The 27,897-nt window shown below is 46.7% G+C and overlaps 1 protein-coding gene across 1 annotated transcript in view; it reads left to right on the top strand.

The window, feature by feature from the left end:
* Positions 1–27,897, top strand: part of LOC138283648 (multidrug and toxin extrusion protein 1-like) — a 423,588-nt gene that overhangs the window by 80,999 nt on the left and 314,692 nt on the right. The window contains exon 2 of the mRNA XM_069221585.1: positions 5,594–5,742. Coding sequence (XP_069077686.1) covers positions 5,594–5,742 — 149 coding nt within the window. The remainder of the gene's footprint in view (positions 1–5,593; positions 5,743–27,897) is intronic.

Here is a 27,897-nt window from a genome sequence, read left to right as displayed (position 1 = left end):
GACACCCGTTCCGCCTTGTTTTCTGCTGGGAGGACCAGCTTCGCCAGTTGAAGACGGTATCGGAGTCTTGCCGGATCCTGGGCCTGGAGGGAGATGCTCGGGGCTCGGACACGAGTCTTGGTCCGACGGGAGGAGATCGCCCGCGCTGGAGGAGGAAGGAGAGAAGGAGGAAGCAGCAGCGCCCCGCGGAGTCGGAACGGATACTGGAACGTCAGTTGGCAGTGAGCAGTGCAGCGGCTGGGACAAGTGCCTAGGTGGGGAAGGCGGGGTGCCATTGTTCAGCAAGGGGTCGCTTATAGCGGGCTAGTGCCCTTGTGGGAGGGCCTGGGCGGCGGAGGCGGTGGACTTAACGGGCGATCTGGTGTGGTTCTACGGCCCTGTGGAGACTTTCCTCTTGGGGATGGGTGTAAGAGGACTTTTTTTTTATGAGCACCTGTTGTGCGTTTTAGATATATGTTTGAATGCTTGGTCATCATGGACTCTAATGGGTCGGTCATGTTACTTGGAGTGGTGGAGATGCTGTTCTGAGTTCCGGCCCCTCAGTGGTTTCTCTCCCCCTGAACGATTTTCTCCCCTTGATGGTATGACAATTAAGTGCTTAAGTTTGAATGTTTGTGGGCTTAACAACCCAACCAAGCGGTTAGCGATACTGTCCGCTCTGGAGAAATCAGGGAGCCATATCTGTCTATTACAGGAGACAAATACTATATCGGGAGCAATAGATGTGGAAAGCTATTGGCGCATCGGTTACGAGCGCAGCGTGCGGCGTCGGTGGTCAAATTGATTAGTTCTTCTTCGGGCGAAGAGTTCTGCACGAGCAATCAGATTGCAGAGGCATTCGCAGGATTTTACCAGGGGTTGTACGCGGCGGATGAGCGGGATGATGCGGCCCTGGATTCTTACCTAGAGGGCATAGCAATTACTCCTCTTGGTGAGCGGGAGGCGTCCCTGCTGGACCAACAGATAAGTCCGGAGGAGGATATATCGACTATCTCCCGCTTAAAGGGCGGGAAGTCCCCTGGACCTGATGGGTTCACAGCACTGTTTTATAAAACCTTTTGTGTTGAGCTCGCTCCGCTTCTTGTGAGGCTTTTTAATTCCTTTCGGATGACGGGAACCCTGACGCGAGTATACTGGACGCTACCATTAATGTTATACATAAACCGGGCAAAGACCCAGAGGAGTGCGCTTCATATAGGCCGATCTCGCTTCTGAATATTGAGGCTAAGTTATTTACGGGGATCCTTGCTTACCGCCTTAATCCTTATATGCCAGGTCTTTTTGATCCGGATCAGTCTAATTTTATCCCGAATCAACAGTGTGGCGACAATACGAAGCGCCTTCTGCATTTGCTAGATAAAATTGATAGATCCCGGAGAGAGGCGCTTTTTCTCTCTGTCGACGCCGAAAAGGTGTTCAATAGGGTTCATTGGCCATATTTATTCCGGTTCCTGGAGCGTTTTGGTCTGGGACCGGGCTTCAGATGTTGGATCCAGTGTGCCTATCGGTCCCCTAGAGCTGCGGTCAGAGTTAATGGCGTGCTTTCTAGGCCGTTCCTGGTGGGGCGTGGGACCAGGCAGGGGTGCCTGCTTTCCCCCCTTTTGTTTGCGTTACATATGGAGCCGCTTGCACAGCGCTTGCGGGATAGTCCCTTGGTTTCTGGGGTGAAATTTGGCAGAGACCACCATCTTATTACTTTATATGCTGACAATGTTATTCTTACACTTGCGGAGCCTGCGACCTCTTGGCAGCGCTTATGGAGATACTAGTTGAATTTAGCCAGGTTTCGGTATTTAAAGTGAATATGCAGAAATCTCAGGTCCTTGGTCTGTCTCTGAGCGCTAATCACGATGAGGATCTGAAGGCTCGATACCCCTTTATTTGGTCGTCCTCACGCCTTTCCTATCTCGGGGTTGAGTTGGCGACGTCTGCCGTTAAAACGGCTAGTGTGAACTACACGAAGTTGGTTCGCGATGTACGCCGGGACCTGGAGTTGTGGGGGAGCCATAAACTGTCTTGGCTGAGAAGGGTGGCTGCGGTCAAGATGACAGTCTTGCCGCGAATACTGTATATGTTTCAGGAGCTCCCACTAGCCCCACCTCCTCGGACGATTGCCACCCTGCAGTCGGCGGTCTTGAGATTTATATGGGAGGGTCGTCCGGCTCATCTACCGCGGCAGGTTTGATATCGTCCCAAGGGCAGTGGGGGTTTGGCGATACCATGTCTTCTGAGATATTTTCAGGCAACACAGCTGCGCTTTCTTGTGGAGTGGAGTCGCCCACTCATGGAGAAACACTGGTGTTTTATGGACCAAGCGGTGGCGAGCTCTCATATATGGAAGGAGCCCTGACTCCGGCATAGGGCGGGAAGCCTTTATTCTTCCCCGATTACTGGAACAACGTTACGTGTATGGGATGCAGTTGCTTGCCATCTAGGGCTGACTTCCTTTCCGTCCCCTATGACTCCCATAGGCGCGAACCCTGACTTTGAGCTTGGACTTTGTCTGGAGGGCCTGAGAAGGGGGTTGCAGGAGAGTAGGGAGTCTTTTTGACGAACAAGGGGTGTTGTCCTTCGACCAGATGCAAGAGGCCTACTGCCTAGTGGAGGCGGATAGATTGGTGTATTATCAGGTTCGACACTGGGCTCTCTTGCTGGCGAACAGAGCTCTGATAGACAGGCCTCTCACGCCATTTGAGAAATGGCTGTTCCTAAAGAAGGATGATAAGAGAATCATCTCAAAGCTTTATCGGCTTTTGCAAGGGGAAGGCCGTCCGCCTAAGCCAAAAGGGCAGTTGCGATGGGAGAGGGAGCTGGAGAGAGAACTCTCAGATGAGGAATGGGATAGCATATTCCATAGAATACACCAAACAGCATATAATGCAGCTGGGACAGAGACATCAAATAAAGTCGCTTCATATTGGTATTACACTCCAGCGCGGGTGCATGCATGGAATCGTGATAAGTCGGATCTTTGCTGGAGGGGGTGTGGAGCTACGGGTACGCTTACGCATTTGCTTTGGCACTGCCCCAAGCTGCATCGCTATTGGGAAAGCATAATAGATGATATTGATGCAGCGTTCCAAGTTAAGATCCCGAGACTCCCATCGTATATTTTATTGGGGTTGCCTAATTCCCATACTTTTCCTTTACGGTCTTTAAAAGGGAGGCAGATGGCTTTAGCACTTAACGCAGCGCTGCAACTGATCCTAGCTCTCTGGGGTACAGATAGAGTTCCGACGCGTATCTCATGGCTCCAGAAGCTGTGGTTTATCTTGGCCATCGAGAAAATTATGCTGGCCTCCCAGCAGCGGGCAGGAGACTTGGGCGAGTTGTGGAAGCCGTTCCTTCGGATTCTCTCAGCAGAATTTACTGAGCTGACATGCCCGTTATACCTGAGAGTCTTGAGGCTGATTTGAATTCTTGGTTGGAGGGCTGGGGGGGAGGTTGGATGAGGGAGATGAGCTTGGATGATGCAAGGGGTCGAGGTGAGGAGAGATAGGAAGATGACATGGTTTCTCGGAGGGAGGCATAGTTGAAGTGTTTATATTTGTATGTTTATGTGTTCTCATCTGTGGGACTGGTACCTCAGAGAATTATTGGGCATTGCCGGTGGACACATGATTCTGCAACGAGAAGACTGGCTGGATGGTTCCGCGGGGTGTGATCTTCTGATTACAATAGAGACTTCTTGCATTTATGTCCCGCGATGAGCTGTGTTTGTATGTTTATTTTTCTTGCCTTTTAAACACAATAAACAGATTTGATCCGAAAAGTCCTACTCTTGTGCACTTTTATAAAAATGTCCAATCCATTCCACAATGCTACCTTTCACCTAGGAAATGATAAAGAAGAGTTATTGTATGGAATCCCTCCCTGCCTGATTTTGAGCACTCTAATGTTCCTGCTCACGTTTTTCTCAGGTGTTGGAATACTGGACCCAATTTTCCATCGCAAAGAATTATGTGAAGTTTTTGCTCTACTATAGCCAATCCTTTTTTCCTGTATTTCTTCTTGAGGGTGGAGCATACGATGCTCCCCTTGCCACAACTTAGCTACCCCTACCTTCCGCTACTCCGCACACCCCCTCTCTCCCCTCCATCCCACACAAAGGCTGCTGCATAATTGACCCTACCCCACTCAATGACGAGTTGGGAACGGGATGACAAGATTGGAGACAGTGCCTGTGACATGCATCATCAGTGATGCCATTTCACGTGCTGAAAACAGATATATTGCGCATGTTTCAGTTTTATAGAAAGATGCACACTGACTTTATCAGATCATCAGAATGGGAGTTTCTTTTCCCACAGTGGTACGGTCAAGGTGATGATGTATACAAGCATTGAGGTGAACAACACACAGTTCCAGTCCAACTGGTCACCCTTAAGCTCCCAGGGAAGATTTGTTTGTCAACTCAGTCTGCTTAAGGCACCTCTGCTCTGTGGTGAATGTTTTTATGAAACTGTTATCGTTGCATGAACATTTTAGATAAAATAATCCTGGGTCATTTTTATTTTCAAAATAGTAAATAAAGAAAGGTAATAATAAAAAAACAACCTGGGAATTTACAGAGCGCACTCACTTGGATTTCAAACAAATTAGAACCTGAAAACAAGGGCTGAACATAAAAATTCTGGGCCTGATTCACAAAGAGCCTCCGCACTTGTTGCGTAGGCTCCTCGATCGTAGCAGGATCGCCACACGTGTGGTGGGATCTTCACAATGAGAAACTGCAGTGTGGAGATCCTGCAACAACTATGGAGCATCCGCCACAGGTGTGGAAGCTCTTTCTGAATCAGGCCCCAAGTGTTGCTTCGTGTGCTGCAACGACCTGCATGTTACATGTTTATGTACTGGGAAGGTTACCTTATTCCTTGATTACCATATTTAGCACACCTACCGATAACCTGAACGCCAGGATAGAGAATTTAAAGTGTTTAATTTCATTTATTAAAATTTTGAGCCCTCTAAAAATTGGGCGTACCTTGCAGAGTTAGTCTTATGCCCCACTACTTTTAAAACTAACCAGCAACCACTGTAAATGTATGCATTAAACATCACCATTAGGGAATTCTGGATGGTTTTGTGATCAATATTCTCATGATAATTTCCATTCCATGAGGTTTATTTCGCAATTGCACAATACTGGTGCTGTGTTCCTGCACAGTAATGTAAATTTTGCACATGGATTCACCACACCGCCTGTACTGTGTAACCTGTCATTGGGCCCCTAGCTTCTGTTAAACTGAAAGTATAAAGGTAATGCAATAATAGCGATCCAGAAAAAAGTGATATTTTGCACCCACACCCATACAAAGAAGGGTATAGCATAGTTGAGAAAATACTGCGAACATATCCAGACTCCACATCAAAATTCACAGTGTATGAATTAAATTGAAATTGCATTTAGCGCTTACTCCCCCTGATGAAGCATTTATGCCTTTTGATGAATGCACGGCTATAAAATAAATCCAGGGTATTATTATTAAAAATTAAATTAATATGGCAAGAGAATGTTTTTGATCCTAAAGCAATGGGTAAATATTATCAAATAAGTAAGCAGTCTATATCATGTCTCTTTTTTTCTTTTTAGACTTTCGGTCGTAAAAACATGAAGCAAATTGGAGTCATCCTTCAGCGGTCACTGCTCATGTTAATTCTTATTTGCTTTCCCTGCTGGGCTCTCTTCATCAACACAGAGAATATTCTACTATTGATCAAGCAGGATCCCAAGGTGGCCAGGTACTATGTTCATTTTACATGTTATCTGATACCCAGTGAGCGGTATCAGAATACTTTTCAGACATAAGTAACAAAAATGTTTGAAAGGAGAATTGACACACAGTTGTACCTTAGGAAATTTGATAGGAATGCAATATCCATGTGCATCAAAGTTCCTTTGGGGATGCTTTCCAAGCTGCAGGTACCAGTTTAGAGAATCTGCATCTCTTGAGAAAATGAAGCATAATCTTGGCTGATTAAAACAACTGGAGACCTGTCTGTGGCCGAGGCAAATATACCGTAGCAGAATATGTAAAAGTGATGCATGCTTTCATAATAAGTGTTGGAACTGGCCCTCTCTGCAGGGTCATCACCAAATGTTTTACCTTCACCCCTCCATTTTTCCAAACCCATTTTTGTTGGCTTTTATGCCTCTCTGCCCTTTACCACTGCTAACCAGTGCTCTCTCCTTTAAACATGGTAACATTGGCTTACACCCGTTTGCCACACTTAATTTACTTTTACGTCCCTAGTAAAGTGGTACTACATGTATCCAGGGCCTGTAAATTAAAGGCTACTAGTGGGCCTGCAGCACTTAATCTGTCATCCACTTAAGCAGCTCTTTAAAAGCATGACATTGCAACCTGTTTGTGCAGTCATAAACTGTCATTTCGACCCGGCAAAATAAACCATTTGCAGACCTAAACCTTCCTTTTTAATACATATGTCACCTCTGTGGTAGGCCCTAAACAGCAGGCTGCTTTGTATTTAAAAAGTTGGATGTGTACTTTTAAGTTTTTCATTTCCTGGTAGTGAAAAACTGTCAAATTCATTTTTCACTTTCGCAAGGCCTACTTCTCCACAGGATAACATTGGGTTACCCTATCACATTTATGTGGGCGCAAGTAGGAATGTCATGTTTGGTGTTTGAGGAATTGTAAATTAAAACCCTCTTTAATGGTATAGTCAGATTTTAAGTCACAATTCTGAAAATGTCACATTTAGAAAGTTTGCATTTTCTTGTCTAACCATTTGGTGCCTGCAGCCTGTTTTTTGGGTCACAAGACTAGATGTGGTTGGCAGTTGGCGTTTGCGTATTCCTCCCAGGCAGGATCACAAGAGAGGACCTGGGTGTTGGCAGGGTAGGTCATCTTGACTTGATGAGGGGGTGGGGTGTCACCTGTCACACTTACACTTCAAAGACACTGCCTCAGCTCACACACAAAGAACTTCACACTAGCCTATTGGGACTGCAGATAGACTGAGGCAGGGCAGGGGGGCAGGAAATTCCAAACGCTTCTGTGGGGCGGGGGGGGGGGGGACTTCAGCCCACAGAGGCTTCTCTGATTTCAAAGCTAGCAACAGGTATAAAAGTAGGACCTTCAGACTGACTCTTTAAATGACTTCTTGACCTGTGGAAGACTCAGAAGAAGGACTACTTTGCTGCCCTCCTGCTGGAAGGACTGACCCGCTGCAGGAAAAACTGCCCTGCTGCCCTGCAGCCTGAGGAAGAAAGAATGGACCTGCTCCTTGAACCCAGAACAACCAGAGTAACTCCAAGGGCTAGCCAAATGGTTTCTTGTTGTGAGTTCCAGGGACATAACAAGCTCCAAACATCTGTCCTTCATCTGCCCAGCTACCCAGACTCATGAGGACCTCGCTGTGCCCTGCTGCTGGTCTATGCTGGAGTGAGTCCTGATTCACAAGAGGTGTCCCCCAGTTCCTGAATCCTTGGCTGGCATCAAAATGTACGCTTCCTGGACCAACTGTGGGTTCCCTCAGAACAATGCAACATAAGATAACTCGATGCAGCGCATCTCAGGACTTTGCCTTACAGCACCTCACAGTCTCAGATTGGCAGCCTCATCGGAACTAACACAGCACAATGCAACACAATGCCGGAACTCGTATTGGAGCCCCCATAACTCATCATTGAAACTGGCGCAGTGCAATGTAACGTGAAGCAGGACTGGCATTGCGTCCTTCTCATCACAGGCCTTGCAGCTCCTCATCGGAACCAATGCAACGCCCCGTATAAAGGACATAAATCATAATTCTAGTAGGGACTAACCTGTTTCTTGTATCCGGTCCACTCTCCATTGCGGTCAGGCTGAACTTGTGACTTAGTTGTGGTCCAATGTGACCAGGTAACCAATATTGGCGCTTTCAGCTTTTAGGCGCTATACTTACCATAAAAATTTTGAAATTTTATAGCTCAATTTCCAATGATCAGATTGTTGTTTTGGTGTCAAATAAATTATAACATTTTACTGTATTTTTCTAAAGTGTTGTGTTCTCACTTTACTATTGTTTGTGCACTGCATAAATACTTTACACATTGCCTCTAAGTTAAGCCTGGCCACTTTTTGTGCTAAACTTCCAGAGGCCTAAGAACAAGTTAATTTAGTGACGTTTGTGGCTCATCCTGACAGGGGTAGTGGTTGGTGCTTGAGAAGGGTTTTCACCCCCCATCAACCAATTACTTACAAGCATTTTCAAATTTCGTGATTACAAATCTAAGCATTGTGAAGGAGAAGTACAAATGTGTAATGATATTGATATGACACACTTTTTTGCAAGCACAAGTTGTTTTAATGCTGTAAAGTGTGCTTGTTATTTTGAATTCACAGCAAAAAAATATACAAATCCAGTCATGTAGGAGAGGCATTAAAATGGATCATCCAAAAAATTGTGTGCCAGTACCTTGTTCTATAAAAATGAAAATATGCCTTCCTTGTCGAATAGACTGCATTTGGAGAGTCAGGTTAATCCCTCAATGAAGAATGTAAAAAAATTGAGTGAGAACAAAAAAATATGCTTTGCATGAATTTAAATAGTATACACATCAAAGTCATTTATAGGAAATACTATTGCAAAGGGTCAATACTTCCATTGCTTCTCTATGTGCGCACACATCTTTATTTTGTGAAAACAAAGTTTTCAATCCAATATGTTATCATGACAGCAAAGTAAAATAAAAGAATGTGCAGTGGTGATGAATGCATAGGACTGTGCCTTTAAGAGAATGCAAGGCACCAAAGCAACACGCACCACTTAACCACTTGTGCGCTGAAGATGGAACGGTTCCAGGACACCAGAGGGATTTCCTTTTGATATTTTCAGCCTTGGTTGCTGGGGAAGACTGAAAATATTCCCACCTTCGCTGACGTCATTACAGGGAAAATGAAAGTAAAATGAGATGATTGGCTGTTGTTTCCCTAATGGATCCCTGCATGGTGCGGCCCTCCCTGGGGGGCAGACGAGGCAATAGCCGCTAATCTGCCATTCCCTGGGGGGGGGGGCTGAAAGCCCACTAGGCACCTGAAATTATTGGCCTAGTTTACTAGAAAAGTCTAGGGGTGGGGGCTGCCCAGAACGGGCATGGCAGTACCCTCACCCCCCAAAAATGTGCACAGTCTCTACCTACCCTCTACTCAAGAGGTGCACACACAGGCACTGTGCCCTTTTCACACACACTACAGTTTCTCTACACAAGAGGTCAAACCGTAGGCAAACTGTGCCTCATGAAACACAGATATTGACAAAGCTATGTGCTGCCCTCTCCCTAATATTATGTAGGTGTTTCACTGTGCGAAACTTTCATGTTCGGCTTCATGCTGCTCACGTTTTCAATTCAGCTTTCAATGCATGGCATTCACATGCTTCTTTCATTCTGTCATTCGCGCTGCACCGTATGTAAACCACGTGTTTAGTGCATGACATTAAAACAAGGCAAGTGGATGCCATATTCATATTACAGTGCTGCAAAAGCTGCCTGCACCTCTGAAGTATTTCAGTTACTACACTTGCGGTTTTTATTTGCATGCCCTATTCACCTTACAGTTTATTTCACCTAAATGTTTCTGTTTTTCTCACAACGTCAGAATATGAGCATATTATATTCATTTCCATAGAGCTGTACTGGCATTAGCATGGAGTCAGCATGGTATAAGAACATCGGTCTATTAACTCACTGGACTAACGATTTCCCCTTGAGACGTCTGTGAATGATTATCATAATTTATTAGCAGGCTGAGGCAGCTGAAATCTGGGATCTTTCACATCCTGTTTCAATTTGCTTACAGTTAGTCGGCTCCCATCTGGACAGGCTGTCTGTCATGATGCTATATTAATTTGGGTCAGAGCAGGCTGGCTAAAGGACATTGTCATTTACAACGCCAATAGCTCTAACTCTGGCAAATGCAAGACCTATTGCATTGCAAATGCTTGTTTTTTGTTAGCATATGTGCTTCATATGTGCCAACATAGAGCTCTGGCACTTACATTCATCAATAGATGGCACTGCTCAACATTGCATGCATTTTCTAAGCTGCCTGCACAATTGATTATTAATGCAAGTAATACAATTCATTAATAGATGTGGTATTCAATGAGGCCTTACCTGGTCCCACCATGACTTTACACGAGGTCCACCTCATATGCTAATATGACACAGCCTGTGGACAGGAGTCATTCTCTTTCGTGCCTGCATCAGTTTGAGCCCCCTAGCTGAAAACACACATTTTTATGAATTTATGTTCCATCTGTAGAGAATGATAGGTTGGCAGTGAGGCTTGCTTCCCTTTATTTTACCGAGGGAACTAGGATAGTGGATCAACCGGATCCCTGTCCCTGGCCTCTGCAGGTCTCCACGACTGACCGTCAAATGCAGAGGTTTTCTAATCAGTTACTGCACGGGACTTAGACAAGAAATACGGCATTGCAAGCGATCTGTGACAAATGATCATTCAGATACGAAGAAGGGGTTGGTGGAGCCCAAAATCATGTATAGTTTCCCCTACTGTCTCCAGTGAAATTCTGGCTGGTTGTTGCCATTATAAACATGTGCTTGAATAAACATGCTGAACTCAATCTAATTTCTTAATAAAGAACGCACAGAACATGTTTTTTCAACCAACTAGTATTGCTAAAGATAAAGAAGCAAATGTGTATTTATGTGCAAGAAAATAGTACAAAAAAAGAAAATGAATTACTACAAAGCAGTAATGTGAGCGTGTGAGTATGAAAAGGAGTATTGAGGCACTTGTATAACACCCCTTGATTCAGTTACATCTTCTACCTGGGCTGCGGAATGTTGGTTCTGAACCTTTATGACACCCCCCTTGCAGATATTTATCCTGGCAGCACATGCACTGAGTACCCTGGCTTCCTGGTTCCGAGGACAAGCGGGGCTACCAGTGGCTTTAGAAGAGGGCAAGGCGCTAGGCAGTGAATGGTTTCTGCTGACACACTTTTAAACCAATTGTATAAAAGCTTGTGTTTTTTCCCTGAAAATGGCATCAACAAAGGGTTTGTGGTGCTAAAATCACTATTTTCACAGCTTTCAGGAACAGGAAAATCAGAAAACCACATTTTTCAACACAATTGTGGCATTTTACTGGGACATACCCCATTTTTACTATTTTTTGTGCTTTCAGCCTCCTTCCAGTTAGTGACAGAAATGGGTGTGAAACCAATGCTGGATCCTGGACAGCTAAACATTTCTGAAACGTAGACAAAATTCTGAATTCAGCAAGGGGTCATTTGTGTAGATACTTCAAGGGTTTCCTACAGAAAGTAACAGCTAAAGTAAAACAATATCGAAATTGAGGTGAAAAAAAGAGCCATTTCTGTCCCCGTTTTCTTCTATAACTTTTTACAGCTATGGCAGATTTTTGAAAGCAATATACTGTTACATCTGCTGGACTCTTCTGGTTGTGGGGATATATAGGACTTGTAGGTTCATCAAGAACCCTAGTTACCCCGAGCCAATAAATGAGCTGCACCTTGCAATGGGTTTTCATTGTATACCGGGTATACAGCAATTCATGAAAATATAAAGAGTGAAAAATAGGTATCTAGGAAACCTTTGTATTTCCAAAATGGGCACATGATAAGGTGTTGATAAGTAGTGGTTATTTACACATCTCTGAATTTTGGGGTCCCCATACTAGCATGTGAATTACAGGGCATTTCTCAAATAAATGTCTTTTTTCGCACTGTCTTACATTTGGAAGGAAAAAATAGAGAGAAAGACAATGGGCAATAACACTTGTTCTTCTATTCGGTGTTCCCCCAAGTCTCCAAATAAAAATGGTACCTCACTTGTGTGGGTAGACCTAATGACAGTGACAGGAAACGCAGCATGGCCACATCACATTTTTTCATTGAAATTTGGTGTGTTTTTTGGAAAGTGCCTAGCTGTAGATTTTGGCCTCAAGCTCAGCCGGCACCTAGGGAAACCTACCAAACCTGTGCATTTATGAAAACTAGACATCTAGGGGAATCCAGGATGGGGTGCCTTGTGGGGCTCTCACCAGGTTCTGGTACCTAGAATCCATTGCAAACCTCAAAATGTGACAAAAAAACACTTTTTCCTAAAATTTCGGTGATAGAAAGTTCTGGAATTTGAGAGGAGCCACAAATTTCCTTCCACCCAGCATTCCCCCAAGTCTCTCGATAAAAATGGTTCCTCACTTGTGTGGGTAGGCCTAGTGCCCGCGACAGGAAATACCCCAAAACACAACATGGACACATCACATTTTCCCAAAGAAAACTGACCTGTTTTTTGCAAATTGCATAGCTGTGGATTTTGGCCTCTAGCTCATCCGGCACCTAGGAAAACCTAGCAAACCTGGACATCTCTGAAAACTATACATCTATGGGAATTCAGGATGGGGTGTCTTGTGGGGTTCTCACAGGGTTCTGTTACCCAGAATCCTTTGGAAACCTCAGAATTTGGCAAAACAACCACTTTTTCCTCACATTTCGCTGATAGAAAGTTCTGGAATCCAAGAGGAGCCACAAATTTCCTTCCACCCAGAATTTCCCCAAGTCCCCTGATAAAAATGGTACCTCACTTGTATTGAACGGCCTAGTGCCCGTGACAGAAAATGCCCCAAAACGCAACATGGACACATCAAATGTTTACGTTGACAACTGACATGTTTTTTGGAAAGTGCCTAGCTGTGGATTTTGGTCTCTAGCTCAGCCGGCACCTAGAAAAACCTACCAAACTGTGCCTTTTTTAAAACGAGATACCTAGGGAAACCCAGGATGGGGTAACTTGTGGCACTCTCACCAGGTTCTATTACCCAGAATCCTTTGCAAACCTCAAAATTTGGCAAAAACCCCCCACTTTTTCCTCAAATTTCGGTGCTGCAAAGTTCTGGTATCTGAGGGGAGCCACAAACTTCTTTCTACCCAGCATTCTCCCCACATCTCCTGATAAAAATGATACCTCACTTGTGTGGGTAGGCCTAGTGCCCATGACAGGAAATGCCCCAAAACACTACGTGGACACATCAAAATGATCAAATACAAAACTACCTGTTTTTGCGTGTGGCACCTGTGTTTTTGGTCCTGGACTCAGCAGCCATCTAGGGAAACCTACCAAACCCAGAGATTTCTGAAAACTAGATACCCGAGGGAGTCCAGGGAGGTGTGACTTGTGTGGATCTTCCAGTGTTTTCTGACCCAGAATCCTCAGCAACCCTCATATTTAGCAAAAACAAAATCACATTTTCCCCTCATTTCTGTGTGGGTTCACTGCACCTGCATAAATTTCCTACCTCCTAATGTTCCCCTCAGTCTCCCGATAAAAATGATACCTCACTTGTGTAGGTGGGCCAAGTACCTGTGACAGATAAGAGCCAAAAACATGTTGAAATTGAGGGGGAAACAAAGCGGGTCCAAAAGGGCCGTTGGAAGAAAAAACATTTTTAGGCTGGCAAGTGGGGCAGAATTTTTATCGGTATGATGCAACAATGCTGGGTGGTAGGACTTTTGTGGATTCCTGCAGATTCCGGAAGGTTCCATCACAGAAATGTGGGAAAAATGTGTGATTTCAAACAACGTTGGAGGTTTGCAGGGCATTGTGGGTAAGAAAATGGTGCGGGTGCATGTGAAGCAGACCACCCTGGACTCACCCAGATGTTTAGTTTTCAGATGTGTCTAGGTCTTGTAGTTTTTTTTACATGGCAGCGTCCTAAAGTCCAAAAAAGGCACCCCTCACCATTCCAAGTGGGACAATTTTGAGAGATAGACAAGCTCTCATGGCCCAAATGTAAAACCAAAATCCAAAATAATCAAATGCCCTCTTGCTTGCCATTGGGATAAGATCTTTTAGTGTACGGGGGGAGAGCTGAAAGATTGTCACACCCTTCAGTTGGGGTGGGGGCATAACCATGCCCATACTGGTTGGTAGCCACCACCTCTCGGAAGTTGGCTCTGTATATACTATTTCAAAGTAAGAAATAGTGTGCACAGAGTCCAAGGGTTCCCCTTAGAGGTAAGATAGTGGCAAAAGTAGATAATTCTAATGCTCTATTTTGTGGTAGTGTGGTCGAGCAGTAGGCTTATCAGAGGGTAGTGTTAAGCATTTGTTGTACACACACAGGCAATAAATGAGGAACACACACTCAAAGACTTACTCCAGGCCAATAGGTTTTTATATTGAAAAATATCTTTTCTTAGTTTATTTTAAGAACCACAGGTTCAAGATTTACGGTTAATACTTTAAATGTAAGGTACTTCACTTAGATACTTTAGGAACTTTGAATGAAAACAATATCATGTACAGTCTTTGTAAAAATGGCAATAAGCTATTTTCAAAGTGGACACACTGCAAAAATCAACAGTTCCTGGGGGAGGTAAGTAAAGGTTAGTTTTGGAGGTAAGTAAAACACTTACAAGTCTCAGTCCTGGGGCATAGGCAGCCCACCGTTGGGTGTTCAAGGCAGCCCCAAAGTTACCACACCAGCAGCTCCGGGCCGGTCAGGTGCAGAGGTCAAAGAGGTGCCCAAAACACATAGGCGCCTATGGAGAACCGGGGTGTTCCGGTTCCAGTCTGCCAGCAGGTAATTACCTGCGTCCTCGGGGGGTAGACCAGGGGGGTTTTGTAGAGCACCGGGGGGGACACGAGAAGACACACAAAGTACACCCTCAGTGGCACAGGGGCTGCCGGGTGCAGTGAACAAATCAGGCGTCGGATTTTGTATAGGATTCAATGGAGAGACCTGGGGGTCACTCTAGCGGTGCAGGCAGGCACGGGGGCTTCTCGGGACAGCCACCACCTGGGCAAGGCAGAGGGTCGTCTGGGAGTCACTCCTGCTTTGAAGTTCCGTTCCTTCAGGTCCTGTGGGCTGCGGGTGCAGTGTTGGTTCCAGGCGTCGGGTCCCTTGTTCCATGCAGTTGCGGTCAGGGGGAGCCTGTGGATTCTCTCTGCAGGCGTCGCTGTGGGAGCTCAGGGGGGTCGTGTCTGGTAACTCACAGGCTCGCAGTCACAGGGTAGTCCTCCCAGAGGTGTTGGTTTTCTGCAGGTCGAGCCGGGGGCGTCGGGTGCAGAGTGTAGAGTCTCACGCTTCCGGCAGGAAACGTGAAGTCCTTGGAAGTTGCTTCTTTGTTGCAAAGTTGGAGACAGGCCGGTAGGGCTGGGGCTAAATCAGTTATCGTCTTCCACCTTCTTTGCAGGCTTGTAGGTCAGCAGTCCTTCTTCTTTCTTCAGGTTGCAGGAATCTAGTTTCCTAGGTTCTGGGGTGCCCCTAAATACTGAATTTAGGGGTGTGTTTAGGTCTGGGAGGGCAGTAGCCAAAGGCTAATGTCCTTGAGGGTGGCTACACCCTCTTTGTGCCTCCTCCCTGTGGGGAGGGGGGGGGCACATCCCTAATCCTATTGGGGGAATCCTCCAAAATCAAGATGGAGGATTTCTAAAGGCAGGGGTCACCTCAGCTCAGGCCACCTTAGGGGCTGTCGTGACTGGTGGGTGACTCCTCCTTGTTTTTCTCATTATCTCCACCGGACTTGCCGCTAAAAGTGGGGGCTGTGTCCAGGGGACGGGCATCTCCACTAGCTGGAGTGCCCTGGGGCATTGTAAAACAAAGCTTGAGCCTTTGAGGCTCACTGCTAGGTGTTACAGTTCCTGCAGGGGGGAGGTGTTAAGCATCTCCAGCCAGTGCAGGCTTTGTTTCTGGCCTCAGAGAGCACAAAGGCTCTCACCCCAGGGGGTCAGAAACTCATCTCTTAGTAGCAGGCAGGCTGGCACAGACCAGTCAGTCCTGCACTGAAGGATTGGGTAAAATACAGGGGGCATCTATAAGATGCCCTCTGTGTGCATTTTTTAATAAATACAACACTGGCATCAGTGTGGGTTTATTATTCTGTGAAGTTTGATACCAAACTTCCCAGTATTCAGTGTAGCCATTATGGAGCTGTGGAGTTCGTTTTTTGACAGACTCCCAGACCATATACTTAATATGGCTACACTGTACTTACAATGTCTAAGAATAGACTTAGACACTGTAGGGGCATATTGCTCATGCAGCTATGCCCTCACCTGTGGTATAGTGCACCCTGCCTTAGGGCTGTAAGGCCTGCTAGAGGGGTGACTTACCTATGCCACAGGCAGTACTTTGTGTCCATGGCATCCTGAGGGGGATGCCATGTCGACTTTGCCTTTTTCTCCCCACCAACACACACAATCTACAATGGAAGTGTGCATGTGTTAGGTGAGGGGTCCCTTAGGGTGGCACACAAATGCTGCAGCCTTTAGGGACCTTCCCTGTCACAGGGCCCTTGATACCACTGGTACCTTTTACAAGGGACTTATCTGTGTGCCAGGGGTGTGCCTATTGTGGAAACAATGGTACATTTTAGGTGAGAGAACACTGGTGCTGGGGCCTGGTTAGCAGGGTCCCAGCACACTTCTCAGTCAAGTTAGCATCAGTATCAGGCAAAAAGCGGGGGGTAACTGCAACAGGGAGCCATTTTCCTACACTACCCCACTGGTTTTTTTTCTGGCATTTAGTAGGCCTTCTGCCCCCCCCCCCTCAGGAGTGGATTTGGGGTAATTGCCCCATCTGCCCACCGATGGGCAGAACAACTTTGTCCCCATTTATTTGGGGTGGGGGTATGGCCATACCCCCACCCGCTTTTTTTGAAAAAAAATCTTACCTGGTGTCTGGTGGGCTTTCTGCCCCCCCTTGGGGCAGATGGGCCTTACAAAAATAGGCCGATCTGCCCCCAAAGGGGACAGAAATGGCCAACAGTAATGTGCCCCCATGGGGGGGGGCGACCCGTGATTTCTGCACCTGGGGGCAGATCGGCCTTATAAAAAAATAGGCCGAACTGCCCCCAAAGGCTGCTGGAATACTTAGAAAGACATGAAAGGAAAAGCCTTTACTTTCCTTTCCTTTCATGTCTCTCTGCCCACCCCCACCCACGATTCAAAGAGAAATGCAAGCATTTCTCTTCTGTTGCACTGGAATCTGAGCTTCCAGTGTGATAGGTGCGACCTTTGATGAGGTCGACGTCATCAGACGTCACTGGAGGAGGGCGTGGGGTTTGGGGGTGGAAGGGGAAGGGGAAGCAATTACCCTTGCATCCCTGCCCATGGGGGGGGGAATTTGGTGGGAAGCCCACCTCGTGGGCCAGGTGCAGTATGAGCTGGTCTCGTCCTCGGCACACAAGCGCCATGGCCGAGGAAGAGACCCGCTCGTCCACGGGATGCAAGGGGGTAAAGACGGGGGGACACACTGACACTGTCAGAAACAACTACAACACAAAGGCAACATCAGTAGCTTTTCAAAGACTTGTATGTGTGCAAGTTTATGAAAATATATTTACCATGGCAATGTGTGTGTCATTAGTGGAATACAAGGGCAAGCATGCACAAAACAAAAGGTGAATTAAGGAAACATTAGCACAACAGCAGGAAATGCCCAGATGGCTTCAGCAGAGATGAAGCATGGCACTTACATTGACAATCATAGCAGGCACTATTATCTGGGTTGTAAATGACTAGGATAAATGGTACAATCTGGACAGCAATATGTAGGTGTTAGATTTGGCATCGTTGGCATGGTTTCTCCCTAACATTTTGCCTTCAAAACTGTTTTGCTGGCCTTGGGATTCTGCACACTTTACCACTGCTAACCAGCACTAAAGTGCTTGTCATCTTTCCCTAAAACATGGTAACATTGGAATATCCCCAATTGGCATATTAAATGTACCTATATGTCCCTAGAAAAGTGTGGTACATGTGCCCAGGGCCTGTAAATAAATGCTTCTAGTGAGCCTGCAGCACTGAAGTAGCCCATTAAACATGTCTCAGGCCTGCCATTGCAGAGCCTGTGGGTGCATGGTTGAACTGCGATTTCAACCTGGCAAAATAAATCTTTTGCTAGGCCTAAACCTTCCTTTTTAATACTTATATGTTGGTCAAATTCGAGCATGCGATCATGGTGGGCGGGAATCATCCTTAGCTTTGAGTGATGTGACCAAGGTGTCCCATGTACCTATCCCCTTGATCTGTATTCCCCTGTCCTGGAGTGAGTGTAATGTTTGAGCCTCCGCCCTCGCCCACTTCAGCACATCTTTTATCCAGTTTTGAGTGTCTGGTACGGCCGGCGCTTTCCATCACATTGCTATCAAGCGCTTAAATAATATGAACGCCAGCTTGATGCATCTTTGAATTTGCTTTTTCCTTTTCGGATGTGGGCAGATGCCCAACAAGCAAGAAGCGGGTGTGGGGGAGAGCGGAAGCCCGACCAGCTCAGCAGTCAGCAGTCATGTCTTGCCAGGCACGCAGTTGTGGTGGGCATTCCCGTGTCATGTGGAAAAAAGTTGCATTTGCCTCACCACATCGTGGGCACTCCTGGGGAGACTGAGAGAACATGCGTTATAGCCGATGCGGGGATAAATAGGTCTGGTGTAAGTGGTTGAACTGAGTAAAGCGAAACCTAGGGTTGCGAGACACAGAGCGCACAAAACCAAGTGCCATTTCCCATTCTCGTTGGTCCAACGGGGCTGAGAGAACCCCCTCCCACCTTGCCTTCGCCTTGGGCTGAGCTACCTCCGGGTTACCCAGTAGAACTTTATATATCTGGGATATACTGCATTGCCCACCAGGCTAGAGAGCAGTTTGTGTAGGGCAGGTGATGTAGGAGTGGGATTGTGACGGCCGCTGGGCTGGGGACCGAAGTCTCCAGCCCGGCGGCCCTTACCACCCTTGTGGTCAGTGTGTTAAAGTGGCGGTCTTTGCTGGCGGTTACCGCCAGGGTCAAAATCCCATTTTTTTTAACCGCTGGCCTGTTGGCGGTATGAACATCGCTTTAACACTGACCGTCAGGGTTGTAATGAGGGCCTATGTCTTTTAGCGTTTTCTTGTGCACTGACGAGCTGTGACGAGCACGAAGGGGGGAGTGTACAGCACTCCCCCTCAGTGCTCATGTTGGCTGGCTGTCTCAGGCCAGCCAAACATACATGAGCTCTAGCCTTTGTCCAACCCAGCAACGCAGGCACTGCGTTGTTCAGTTGGAGACAGCAGACAGAGACTTTCAGTCTGCCTTGGAGTGCCCTGGCTGGGTGCTCCATCCAATCCTAACACTGCTTTCATGCTGCCAGCAGCATGAAAGCAACTTTAGGACTGGATAACGGCAGGCTGGGAGCCTGTACCTGCAGTAGAAGAGAGGAGAGGAGCAGCATGGCACAGATCAGAGCGGCGCGTAAGGTAAGTATTTTTAAAATTATTAGATTTTTTTTGCCTCTCACCCCCACCCCTCCATGTACCGTGCTGCTTTGCCCCACCCCTTATTCCTCCTGCAGGCCGCCACTGGCTCAGGGTAACTTGGGTTCTTAGAGAACCTACAAACTCTATATAACCCCACAATCAGAGAGGTCTAGTGGATGTGGTGGTACATTGATTTTGTCAATCTGCTATTGTGACAAAAAGTTACAGATAAAAAAGTAGACAAAAATCCCCATTTTTTCCTAATAATTTTCAATATTTCTTTGTTCAACAGTTAATTTCCTTAGAAAAACATTGAGGGATCTACACATATGACCCCTAGCTGAATTTGGAATTTTGTCTACTATTCAGAAATGTATAGCGTTTCTGAATCACACATGGGTTTCACATGGGTTTCTACCACAAACTTGAAGTAGGTTGAGAGCACAAAAGATAGGCTACCTCTGAGAAAAATGCCAAAACTGGGGTACAAAATTAGTTTTTTTTGATTCAGCTCTGCATGTTCATAAAATCTGGAAAGAAGGTCACTTTAATACAGTGAACCGTTTGTGGATGCCATTCTAAGAAAAAAAAAGACACTTTTATCTTGAGTACTTTTTCCATATTTTAATAAAAAAACTCAAAATTTTGCTGTATTTTACCTTTCTTCTTGGTCCCCTCCAGGGCAATTCGCAAACCCTGGGAAGCTTTAGAATTCCCAGAATGTTTAGAAAAAAGGATGCAAATTTGGTGTTGATATATTATCTAGCAAAAAATGTATGGAGCCCTAAGTGAAAACTGTCCCAAATAGCCAAAAAAGGGCTTAGCACTTGGGGAGGCCCAGCGCCAAAGGGTTAATCACTTGGGGCCTGCTGCCACATGATCTAAGGTTCTGTTACATTGTTAAAGGGTTAACAGGCATCCATGGTAGAATATGCATGCAGCCAGCAGTGACAGTTGAAGAAAAGCTGTAGCTCTTTGACAAATGATTAGCAGAAAAAGGGAGGTGAATGGTGAAATTAAAAAAGTGTTCACAATCATACTAACCATGAAAATATAAAACAAAAAGGGACAGTAAAAAGTATTATGTTTGATAACTTGTCATTAACAAATCTGCACATAAAAATAATCAAACATGAAATTGCACTTGATTAATGTTTATTGTTTGGGCCTGGTCACAAACTGTGGCCCGTATTTATACTTTTTTTAGCGCCGCATTTGCGCCGCCTTTTGACGCAAAACGCCGCAAACCTACAAAATACAATGGTATTTTGCAAGTTTGCGCCATTTTTGCGTCAAAAAACGACGCAAATGTGGCGCAAAATAAGTATAAATACGGGCCTGTGTTTTGAGTACGTTACTACTAAGGTACTACAAAATGCTTTTCACATACAAAGGTGCGAAGGTCCCCGCCTTACCATCCTCTCCCATGTTTTTTGTGCAGAAATCTCCTTTCAGACTGTGGAGACTTGTGTACACTTAAGTCTGCATTTTAGTAGTAAATGTGGGAGGGACAGAGGGGAATGGCTTGAAATAGGGAATATTGACTACTAAAGGGAGGACTTAAGGGAGGAATGAGGATGGGTTTAGGGATAGTCAGGAAGGGGTTTGAGGAGGCACAAACACCCACCCACAAAATAGAAAGCCCATTGCTAGTCACAAACTGCCCTCCTATAGTTAATGGAGACAAAAAGGAAACAAAACTCAAAAGTTCAGAGCTGGAGTAAATCCAGCATCAAACATGACCAAGCACTGCAACATCCTTTAATATAAAATAATGCAGGAAGGGACTAAGGTGGTCATTATGACCCTAGTGGATGGCGGTAATTTGGTGAAAGGCACTGCCAACAGGCTGGCGGTACCTTTCCCCAAATTATGATATTGACAGTTTGGCTCAAGCAAAACCGCCAATGTACCACTCCGTCTGCCAGGGTGGTAACAGCCGCCGGGCTGGAGACTTCGGTCTCCAGCCAGACGGCTGTCACAATCCCAGCCTCGGGATTATGACCCCGCCTACCGCCATGGTTTTCGTGGCAATCTTACCGCCACAAAAACCATGGCGGTATGTCCAATCAGTGCCAGGGAATTCTTTCCCTGGCACTGATAGGGTCTTCCCCGCCCCCCTCCCCCTCACGAGGGCCCTCCCCCTCTGTCTCCCGACCCCCCAACATCCACACACCCACACGCGCACACATACACACTCATACACACACGCATACCCACATCAACCCATGCATGCAAATATACATGCACACACACCACAACCCACACTAACATACATTGAAGCACACACACAATCACAACACATAACATACACGTACACTCACATTCATTCATTCACACACGCATTCCACGTGACTCACACCCGCATGCACCCATACAAAAACAGACACACATCCCCCCACACACACACAACACTGTAAGGAAATGCCTCCTTGGCATGGTTGCCCCCTGACTTTTTGCCTTTGCTGATGCTATGTTTACAATTGAAAGTGTGCTGAGGCCTGCTAACCAGGCCCCAGCACCAGTGTTCTTTCCCTAACCTGTACTTTTGTATCCACAATTGGCAGACCCTGGCATCCAGATAAGTCCCTTGTAACTGGTACTTCTAGTACCAAGGGCCCTGATGCCAAGGAAGGTCTCTAAGGGCTGCAGCATGTCTTATGCCACCCTGGAGACCTCTCACTCAGCACAGACACACTGCTTGCCAGCTTGTGTGTGCTAGTGAGGACAAAACGAGTAAGTCGACATGGCACTCCCCTCAGGGTGCCATGCCAGCCTCTCACTGCCTATGCAGTATAGGTAAGACACCCCTCTAGCAGGCCTTACAGCCCTAAGGCAGGGTGCACTATACCATAGGTGAGGGTACCAGTGCATGAGCATGGTACCCCTACAGTGTCTAAACAAAACCTTAGACATTGTAAGTGCAGGGTAGCCATAAGAGTATATGGTCTGGGAGTTTGTCAAACACGAACTCCACAGCACCATAATGGCTACACTGAAAACTGGGAAGTTTGGTATCAAACTTCTCAGCACAATAAATGCACACTGATGCCAGTGTACATTTTATTGTAAAATACACCCCAGAGGGCACCTTAGAGGTGCCCCCTGAAACTTAACCGACTATCTGTGTAGGCTGACTAGTTTTAGCAGCCTGCCACAAACCGAGACATGTTGCTGGCCCCATGGGGAGAGTGCCTTTGTCACTCTGAGGCCAGTAACAAAGCCTGCACTGGGTGGAGATGCTAACACCTCCCCCAGGCAGGAATTGTCACACCTGGCTGTGAGCCTCAAAGGCTCACCTCCTTTGTGCCAACCCAGCAGGACACTCCAGCTAGTGGAGTTGCCCGCCCCCTCCGGCCAGGCCCCACTTTTGGCGGCAAGGCCGGAGAAAATAATGAGAAAAACAAGGAGGAGTCACTGGCCAGTCAGGACAGCCCCTAAGGTGTCCTGAGCTGAAGTGACTCTAACTTTTAGAAATCCTCCATCTTGCAGATGGAGGATTCCCCCAATAGGGTTAGGATTGTGACCCCCTCCCCTTGGGAGGAGGCACAAAGAGGGTGTACCCACCCTCAGGGCTAGTAGCCATTGGCTACTAACCCCCCAGACCTAAACACGCCCTTAAATTTAGTATTTAAGGGCTACCCTGAACCCTAGAAAATTAGATTCCTGCAACTACAAGAAGAAGGACTGCCTAGCTGAAAACCCCTGCAGAGGAAGACCAGAAGACGACAACTGCCTTGGCTCCAGAAACTCACCGGCCTGTCTCCTGCCTTCCAAAGATCCTGCTCCAGCGACGCCTTCCAAAGGGACCAGCGACCTCGACATCCTCTGAGGACTGCCCCTGCTTCGAAAAGACAAGAAACTCCCGAGGACAGCGGACCTGCTCCAAGAAAAGCTGCAACTTTGTTTCCAGCAGCTTTAAAGAACCCTGCAAGCTCCCCGCAAGAAGCGTGAGACTTGCAACACTGCACCCGGTGACCCCGACTCGGCTGGTGGCGATCCAACACCTCAGGAGGGACCCCAGGACTACTCTAAGACTGTGAGTACAAAAACCTGTCCCCCCTGAGCCCCCACAGCGCCGCCTGCAGAGGGAATCCCGAGGCTTCCCCTGACCGCGACTCTTTGAATCCTAAGTCCCGACACCTGGGAGAGACCCTGCACCCGCAGCCCCCAGGACCTGAAGGACCGGACTTTCACTGGAGGAGTGACCCCCAGGAGTCCCTCTCCCTTGATCAAGTGGAGGTTTCCCTGAGGAACCCCCCCCTTGCCTGCCTGCAGCGCTGAAGAGATCCCTAGATCTCCCATTGACTTCCATTACAAACCCGACGCTTGTTTCTACACTGCACCCGGCCGCCCCCGCGCTGCTGAGGGTGAAATTTCTGTGTGGGCTTGTGTCCCCCCCGGTGCCCTACAAAACCCCCCTGGTCTGCCCTCCGAAGACGCGGGTACTTACCTGCAAGCAGACCGGAACCGGGGCACCCCCTTCTCTCCATTCTAGACAATGTGTTTTGGGCACCACTTTGAACTCTGCACCTGACCGGCCCTGAGCTGCTGGTGTGGTGACTTTGGGGTTGCTCTGAACCCCCAACGGTGGGCTACCTTGGACCAAGAACTAAGCCCTGTAAGTGTCTTACTTACCTGGTTAACCTAACAAATACTTACCTCCCCTAGGAACTGTGAAAATTGCACTGTGTCCACTTTTAAAACAGCTATTTGTGAATAACTTGAAAAGTATACATGCAATTTTGATGATTTGAAGTTCCTAAAGTACTTACCTGCAATACCTTTCGAATGAGATATTACATGTAGAATTTGAACCTGTGGTTCTTAAAATAAACTAAGAAAAGATATTTTTCTATATAAAAACCTATTGGCTGGATTTGTCTCTGAGTGTGTGTACCTCATTTATTGTCTATGTGTATGTACAACAAATGCTTAACACTACTCCTTGGATAAGCCTACTGCTCGACCACACTACCACAAAATAGAGCATTAGTATTATCTATTTTTACCACTATTTTACCTCTAAGGGGAACCCTTGGACTCTGTGCATGCTATTCCTTACTTTGAAATAGCACATACAGAGCCAACTTACTACATTGGTGGATCAGCGGTGGGGTACAAGACTTTGCATTTGCTGGACTACTCAGCCAATACCTGATCACACGACAAATTCCAAAATTGTCATTAGAAATTGATTTTTGCAATTTGAAAAGTTTTCTAAATTCTTAAAAGACCTGCTAGGGCCTTGTGTTAGATCCTGTTTAGCATTTCTTTTAGAGTTTAAAAGTTTGTAAAAGTTTGAATTAGATTCTAGAACCAGTTGTAGATTCTTAAAAAGTATTCCAACTTTTAGAAGCAAAATGTCTAGTACAGATGTGACTGTGGTGGAACTCGACACCACACCTTACCTCCATCTTAAGATGAGGGAGCTAAGGTCACTCTGTAAAATAAAGAAAATAACAATGGGCCCCAAACCTACCAAAATACAGCTCCAGGAGCTTTTGGCAGAGTTTGAAAAGGCCAACCCCTCTGAGGGTGGCAACTCAGAGGAAGACGATAGTGACTTGGAGGAAAATTCCCCCCTACCAGTCCTATCTAGGGAGAACAGGGTCCCTCAAACCCTAACTCCAAAAATAATAGTCAGAGATGCTGGTTCCCTCACAGGAGAGACCAACACCTCTGAAATCACTGAGGATAACCCCAGTGAAGAGGACATCCAGTTAGCCAGGATGGCCAAAAGATTGGCTTTGGAAAGACAGATCCTAGCCATAGAGAGGGAAAGACAAGAGATGGGCCTAGGACCCATCAATGGTGGCAGCAACATAAATAGGGTCAGAGATTCTCCTGACATGTTGAAAATCCCTAAAGGGATTGTAACTAAATATGAAGATGGTGATGACATCACCAAATGGTTCACAGCTTTTGAGAGGGCTTGTGTAACCAGAAAAGTGAACAGATCTCACTGGGGTGCTCTCCTTTGGGAAATGTTCACAGGAAAGTGTAGGGATAGACTCCTCACACTCTCTGGACTAGATGCAGAATCTTATGACCTCATGAAGGGTACCCTGATTGAGGGCTTTGGATTCTCCACTGAGGAGTATAGGATTAGATTCAGGGGGGCTCAAAAATCCTCGAGCCAGACCTGGGTTGACTTTGTAGACTACTCAGTGAAAACACTAGATGGTTGGATTCAAGGCAGTGGTGTAAGTAATTATGATGGGCTGTACAATTTATTTGTGAAAGAACACCTGTTAAGTAATTGTTTCAATGATAAACTGCATCAGCATCTGGTAGACCTAGGACCAATTTCTCCCCAAGAATTGGGAAAGAAGGCGGACCATTGGGTCAAGACAAGGGTGTCCAAGACTTCAACAGGGGGTGACCAAAAGAAAGGGGTCACAAAGACTCCCCAGGGGAAGAGTGATGAGACAACCAAAACTAAAAATAGTAAAGAGTCTTCTACAGGCCCCCAAAAACCTGCACAGGAGGGTGGGCCCAGAGCCTCTTCACAAAACAATGGGTACAAGGGTAAAAACTTTGATCCCAAAAAGGCCTGGTGTCATAGCTGTAAACAGCATGGACACCAAACTGGAGACAAGGCCTGTCCCAAGAAAGGTTCCACTCCAAACTCCCATCCAGGTAACACTGGTATGGCTAGTCTCCAAGTGGGATCAACAGTGTGCCCAGAGCAAATCAGGGTCCACACTGAAGCTACTCTAGTTTCTGAGGGTGGGGTGGATTTAGCCACACTAGCTGTCTGGCCGCCTAACATGCAAAAATACAGACAGCAACTCTTAATTAATGGGACTAGAATAGAGGGCCTGAGGGATACAGGTGCCAGTGTCACCATGGTGACAGAGAAACTGGTTTCCCCTGGCCAATACCTGACTGGAAAAACTTACACAGTCACCAACGCTGACAATCAGAGAAAAGTACATCCCATGGCAATGGTTACTTTAGAATGGGAAGGGGTCAATGGCCTGAAACAGGTGGTGGTCTCCTCAAATATCCCAGTGGACTGTCTGCTTGGAAATGACCTGGAGTCCTCAGCATGGGCTGAGGTAGAACTAAAAACCCATGCAGCAATGCTGGGTATCCCTGAACTGGTGTGTGTGAAAACAAGGGCACGGTGCAAGGCACAGGGTGAACAAGTAGAGCTGGAGTCTGGAAGAATGGCCCAGCCTACCAAGAGAACAGGAAAGTCAGTTGGGAAACCAACTGCAACACAGCAAAAGAAAGGGAACCTCTCTTCTCAGGAAGAAGTTCTGCCCTCTGAGGGAACTGAGCCTTTGGAGCTTGAACCTTATCAGGTTGAGCTCTTAGGCCCAGGGGGACCCTCAAGGGAGGAGCTGTGTAAGGGACAAGAAACCTGTCCCTCTCTTGAAGGCCTTAGGCAGCAAGCTGCTGAAGAGTCCAAAGGCAAGAAAAATGGAACGCATAGGGTCTATTGGGAAGATGGACTCCTGTACACTGAGGCCAGAGACCCCAAACCTGGTGCCACTAGGAGAGTGGTAGTGCCTCAGCTGTTCAGGAAGTTCATCCTAACATTGGCCCATGACATTCCCCTTGCTGGACATTTGGGACAAACCAAGACGTGGGAGAGGTTAGTCAACCACTTCTATTGGCCCAATATGTCCAACATGGTTAAGGAGTTTTGCCTCTCCTGCCCCACCTGTCAAGCCAGTGGTAAGACAGGTGGACATCCAAAGGCCCCCCTCATTCCACTTCCAGTGGTGGGGGTTCCCTTTGAAAGAGTGGGTGTGGACATAGTTGGTCCACTAGAACCTCCCACAGCCTCAGGAAATATGTATATCCTGGTAGTAGTGGATCATGCTACCAGGTATCCTGAAGCTATTCCCCTTAGGTCGACTACTGCCCCTGCAGTAGCCAAGGCCCTCATTGGTATCTTTACCAGAGTGGGTTTCCCTAAGGAGGTGGTGTCTGACAGAGGTACCAACTTCATGTCAGCATACTTAAAGCACATGTGGAATGAGTGTGGAGTGACTTATAAATTCACTACACCATACCATCCACAAACTAATGGCTTGGTTGAGAGATTCAACAAGACATTAAAAGGCATGATCATGGGGCTCCCAGAAAAGCTCAAAAGGAGATGGGATGTCCTCTTACCATGTCTGCTTTTCGCTTACAGAGAGGTGCCACAGAAGGGAGTAGGATTCTCACCCTTTGAACTTCTGTTTGGTCATCCTGTAAGGGGACCACTTGCCCTTGTTAAAGAAGGCTGGGAGAGACCTCTCCATGAGCCTAAACAGGACATAGTGGACTATGTACTTGGCCTTCGCTCTAGAATGGCAGAGTACATGGAAAAGGCAACCAAAAACCTTGAGGCCAGCCAACAGCTCCAGAAGTTTTGGTATGACCAAAAGGCTGCACTGGTTGAGTTCCAACCAGGGCAGAAAGTCTGGGTTCTGGAGCCTGTGGCTCCCAGGGCACTCCAGGACAAATGGAGTGGCCCTTACCCAGTGCTAGAAAGGAAGAGTCAGGTCACCTACCTGGTGGACCTGGGCACAAGCAGGAGCCCCAAGAGGGTGATCCATGTGAACCGCCTTAAGCTCTTCCATGACAGGGCTGATGTGAATCTGTTGATGGTAACAGAGGATCAGGAGGCAGAGAGTGAACCTCTCCCTGATCTTCTGTCATCAGAC

The sequence above is a fragment of the Pleurodeles waltl genome, chromosome 3_1 (assembly GCF_031143425.1).
Source record: "Pleurodeles waltl isolate 20211129_DDA chromosome 3_1, aPleWal1.hap1.20221129, whole genome shotgun sequence".
NCBI classification, from domain to species: Eukaryota; Metazoa; Chordata; class Amphibia; order Caudata; family Salamandridae; genus Pleurodeles; species Pleurodeles waltl.
This window is presented reverse-complemented; position numbering and strand designations above follow the sequence as displayed.